Source organism: Bombina bombina, chromosome 8 (genome assembly GCF_027579735.1).
Source record: "Bombina bombina isolate aBomBom1 chromosome 8, aBomBom1.pri, whole genome shotgun sequence".
In the NCBI taxonomy this organism is placed as follows: domain Eukaryota; kingdom Metazoa; phylum Chordata; class Amphibia; order Anura; family Bombinatoridae; genus Bombina; species Bombina bombina.
Genome location: NC_069506.1, coordinates 266,379,772 through 266,384,771, shown reverse-complemented (window position 1 = coordinate 266,384,771; position 5,000 = coordinate 266,379,772). Strand labels below are relative to the sequence as shown.

At 42.4% G+C, this 5,000-nt stretch overlaps 1 protein-coding gene across 1 annotated transcript in view; it reads right to left on the bottom strand.

The window, feature by feature from the left end:
* Positions 1-5,000, bottom strand: part of LOC128638185 (transmembrane protease serine 4-like) — a 74,504-nt gene that overhangs the window by 29,802 nt on the left and 39,702 nt on the right. Inside the window, exons 6-7 of the mRNA XM_053690049.1 lie at positions 4,500-4,616; positions 324-367 (exon numbers count right to left, since the gene is read on the bottom strand). Of these exons, the coding sequence (XP_053546024.1) occupies positions 324-367; positions 4,500-4,616 (161 nt within the window). The remainder of the gene's footprint in view (positions 1-323; positions 368-4,499; positions 4,617-5,000) is intronic.

Genomic DNA, 5,000 nt, shown 5'->3' with positions numbered 1-5,000 from the left:
TATCTGTCTCTTATTATCCTTAAAAGAAGGGATAGAAAAGGGGAAAACCTATGTTTTCAACATGGTGTCAACCATTTTTTATAAAAAAATCATGTACTTTAGATAAACTTAATATTTAAACTTATATCTTCAATATTTAAACAAATTATATAATTAAGAAAAACAAAAACTAAATAATATCCACAGGCTAATCTTGTCTTTGAATACATTGTTATATGTAGCATTTGTTTACTGTTGAATATTCCTTTAATCGTGCTACTGTCATTAGTGTAGTAACAGTATCTTTGGAGATGTTTAATTAGCCAAGTATTATTTGTACTCACCAAGACAAGAAAGTGATACAACGCTGCCTTTGAGACAAGTCCCCCTGTGGAATAAAGACAGGCAGTTAATCAACCTTCCTATCTAGCATTTTGTTTGCTAATAACTCTTGTGGCTAAAGGGACAGTCTACTTGAAAATTTGTATTATTTAAAAGGATAAATAATCCATTTATTACCCATTCCCCAATTTTGCATAACCAGCACTGTTATATTAATATACTTTTTACCTCTATAATTACCTTCTATCTAAGCATCTGCAGACTGCCTCCTTATCTCAGCTCTTTTGACAGACTTGCATTTTAGTGCCCTCTCATAAGTAACTCCACCGGAAATCTATCTATCTATCTATCTATCTATCTATCTATCTATCTATCTATCTATCTATCTATCTATCTATCTATTGGGTACTTTTGCTGCCATGTGGGAGAAGGATCTTCCACCCGCTGTGGATTTGCTGATGCGGGGGATGACTATGAGTGCTTGGTCGGCTGATCGGAGTTGTCTGGCGGGGGTGTAGAAATTTACTCAGTGGTTGATGTATTTGGGTCCCATGTTGTGTAGGGCCTTGAACGCATGGGTAAGGAGCTTGAAGGTGATTCTCTTGTTGATGGGGAGCCAGTGAAGGTTCCTTAGGTGTTCAGTGATGTGGCATTGGAGAGGGATGTCAAGGATGAGTCTGGCTGAGGCGTTCTGGATACATTGGAGTCTCTTTGGAGTTTGATGGTGGAGCCGGCATAGAGTGCGTTGCCGTAGTCCAACCGGCTGCTGACGAGGGCATGGGTGACTGTTTTCTTGGTTTCGGTAGGGATCTACTTGAAGATTTTTTGTAGCAGGTGGAGAATGTGGAAACATGTTGAGGTGATGGCATTAATTTGTCGGTCCATGGAGAGTCAGGAGTCCAGGATGAAGCCTAGATTTTTTTGCATGATCGGTTGGGGTTGGAGGGTGACCGAGTGCTGTGGGCCACCAGGAGTCGTCCCATGCGGATTTATTGGGTTCGAGGAGGAGGACTTCAGTTTTGTCTGTGTTCAGTTTGAGCCGGTTGTCATTCATCCAGGCGGCGATTACTGTCAGGCCTTCGTGGACGTTCTTTTTGGTGGTGGTGGGATCTCGGGTGAGTGAAATGATTAACTGGGTGTCGTCAGCATAAGAGACGATGTTGAAGTTGTGGCATCGGACAATGGTGGTGAGAGGGGCCATGTAGATGTTGAAGAGGGTGGGGCTCAGCGAAGAGCCTTGCGGTACACCGCAGTTGACTGGTGTGGGTTTGGAGGAGATGGGTGGGAGACTTTCTGGGTCCTGCCTGTGAGGAAGGAGGTGATCCATTCCAGGGCTTTGCTGCGGATGCGGGCATCGTGTAAGTTGGTGCGGAGGGTGTTGTGGTCGACAGTGTCGAAAGCTGCTGAGAGGTGTAGGAGGATGAGGGCAACGGTTTCTCCTCGGTAAAACATGGCATGGATGTTGTCTGTGGCGGCGAGGAGGGCAGTCTCGGTGCTGTGGTTGCTTCTGAAACTGGATTGGGAGTGGTCCAGGGTGTGGTTGGCCTCAATGTGGTCAATAAGTTGCAAATTGATGGACTTCTCTATGACTTTGGCCGGGAAGGGGAGTAGTGAGATGGGGCGGTAGTTATTCAGGTCCGTGGGGTCTGCCGAGGGTTTCTTCAGCAGGGGTTTCAGTTCTGTGTGCTTCCAGACATCCAGGAAGGTGCCGGTTTTGATGGAGCAGTTGATGGTGCGGCAGGGTTCAGGGGCGATGGTGTCACTTGCTTTGTTGAATATGTGATGGGGGCATGGGTCCGAGGGTGCCCCGGAGTGGATGGATTTCTTGATTCTGAGGTTGTCCTCTGTGGTTAGGGGGCTCTAGATAGTCTGTGTATGTTGTGGGGGGTAAATTTGGGAGGGGCTTTGTTGGATGTAGGGGAGTGGGTGGTGGAGGTTGAGTTATGAGGCGTGAAACTGTCATAGATGTCGAGGATCTTGCGGTGGAAGTGTGCAGCAAGAGTATTGCAGAGGTCCTGGGAGGGTGGGATGTTGGTGGTGTCGCTGTTGGGTTTAGAGAATTCCTTGATGACTGAGAACAACTCCTTGCTGTTGTTTGCGTTAGAGTTGATTCTGTCTTGGATGGCTGCTTTTTTTGGTGGTTTTCATAAGGTGGTGGTGGGTGGTGATTGCTTCCTTAAAGGCAACTTTTTCCAGAAGGGTCTTGCTGGATCTCCAGGTTCTTTCCAATCGTCTGCAGTCGCGTTTGGAGTCCTGGAGGGCCGGGGTGAACCAGCTGGCCTTGTTGATGGCTTGGCGGCTTGACAGTTTTTTGAGGGGGGCGAGGGTGTTGGAGCAGTCTGTAATCCAGCGGTGGAGGTTGTGGGCGGAGGAGTTGGTGTCTGTGGAGGTATGTGGGGAGGATTTGTTTAGGGTGCAGTGTAGTTGGTCTTGGGAGTGAGAACAATGTTATCTATAGGGCACACATGAACTAGCACCGTCTGTGAAATGCACTGATATAAGAGGCAGCTTTCATAGGCTAAGAAATTAGCATATGAGCCTACATAGGTTTAGCTTTCAAAACAATTACCAAGAGAACAAACAAATTTGATGATAAAAATAAATTGGAAAGTTGTTTAAAATTGCATGCCCTATCTGATTCACAAAAGTTTAATTTTGACTTGACTGTCCCTTTAAAAACAAACATATTAAACTCAAAATGTAATTCTCTATACATCTTTAATTACGCATATTAATGCTTTGCACTTTCACCATTTATTCTGCCCACTTTTCCTGTAATTGAACTCTAAATTTTGTGCTTCCTCCTCTCTCCCTAAGAGGCTGTAGAAAATGCTTCAGTGCAGACTTTAGAACTGTGACACTGCAACATGCTGCACAGTGACTGAACTGTGCAGTAGATCATGTATGCCTGTCTCTATCCACTCACAACAAAATAAATAAGAGAAGCCATTTTCAAAATACATTTCAAAAAAGTAAAGGGGCTGCAAAATGAAGCTGTTTTGCTAAAATAAATGACTGCCGTAAAGCTAAATTGCTGATATATACAATACATATATACAATTTAATGCCCATTTAAATAGTTTCCTTCATTTTTAGTGACCTGTGCAGATCAGAAGTTTCAACTCTTGTCTTCAAACACCCCAAATACGCCTGCACACAAGTGAATCAGGCCCAAAGACTTAGCTACTGATCCACCAAGGAGATTAATTAGTAAAACATGACCTGCTAGGTGTGTCTGAGGTCTGGGGCTGAGAACTACTAATGTAACTCACCTTCATTTAGGCCTAACTGCCCTCTTACAGGTGAACAATTAGGGAACAACTTTGGTGGAGGTTTGTCTGGTTAACTCAAAATGTTTCTTTCATGATTTTCCCATTTACTTTTGTTATCAAATAAATGTTGGTCTTTTGGTATCATTTGTTAAATAGCAGGTTGGTAGGTTAAGGAGCGTGCACGTGTCTGGGATATTATATGGAAGCAGCTTTGCAAGAAAGCTTTTAAAGGGATACTAAACCCAAATTTTTTCTTTCATGATTCAGATAGAGCAAGCAATTTTAAGCAACTTTTTAATTTCCTCCTATTATTAATGTTTCTTTGTTCTCTTGATATCTTTATTTAAAAAGCAGGAATTTAAAGCTTAGGAGCCGGCCCATTTTTGGTTCAGAATCTTGGGTTATGCTTGCTTATTGGTTTGCTAAATGTAGCTACCAATAAGCAAACGCTATCCAGGGTGCTGAACCTAAAATGGGCTGGCTTCTAAGCTTTACATTCCTGCTTTTTAAATAAAGATAGCAAGAGAACAAAGAAAAAATGATAACAGAAGTAAATTGGAAAGTTACTTAAAATGGCATGCTCTATCTGAATCATGAGAGAGAAAAAAATGGGTTTAGTATCCCTTTAACAATTATATACACTGTAAAAACACTGCTAGTGCTCAGAAGTGTATAGCATTTTTAAAAGCCATGTAGTTCTTCATACACATGCACCCTACTAACCCAGGTATGCTGCTTAACACCTTGAGAATTAACTAAATTTGATAACAAAAATGAACTGGAAATCTTGCAAGACAAATTTAGGTTTGATGTCCCTTTAATTCTGGATTGTTGTGGTAGGTTACTGTTTTGGGCAATCAGTTATATACTTCATAGGATTGTGATGGGTATTGTTTTGGTACTTACCCTCCTCCAATGGGAGTTGCTTGAATGCTGCGATCACTCGAGACCTGGATGTTACTGTAAACAGTGGAAGCAGAATTTTGCAAATCTGACACAGCCACTGCACTGGATTTTGGCTCACTGGGGATGAAACCATAAAAGGTACCTATTATTGCACAACTCTCACACTGCATAATGTGTGCACTAGTGCACCAGATCTCATAGACATAAGTAGGCTATTGGTTTCATGGAGAGCTGAGAACTCACAAGGTTTGAGTTAGAGACTGAAATTAATCTGACATTTTAGGATCTGATGGTTATTCACTATGACTGCATTATTTGGTTGTTTGGCTGGTAGCCAGTGGAGGCTCCTCCATTTGAGCACACTCGCACGTGCCCCCCCCAGCAGCCCAGCCCAGAAGAAAAAAAATATAATTTTTCCAATAGCCCCCTATTGAAAAAATTATATTTTTTTTGACCCCCAGAAAAAAATACAATCCAAACTTATTTTCTTTTTATTATTAC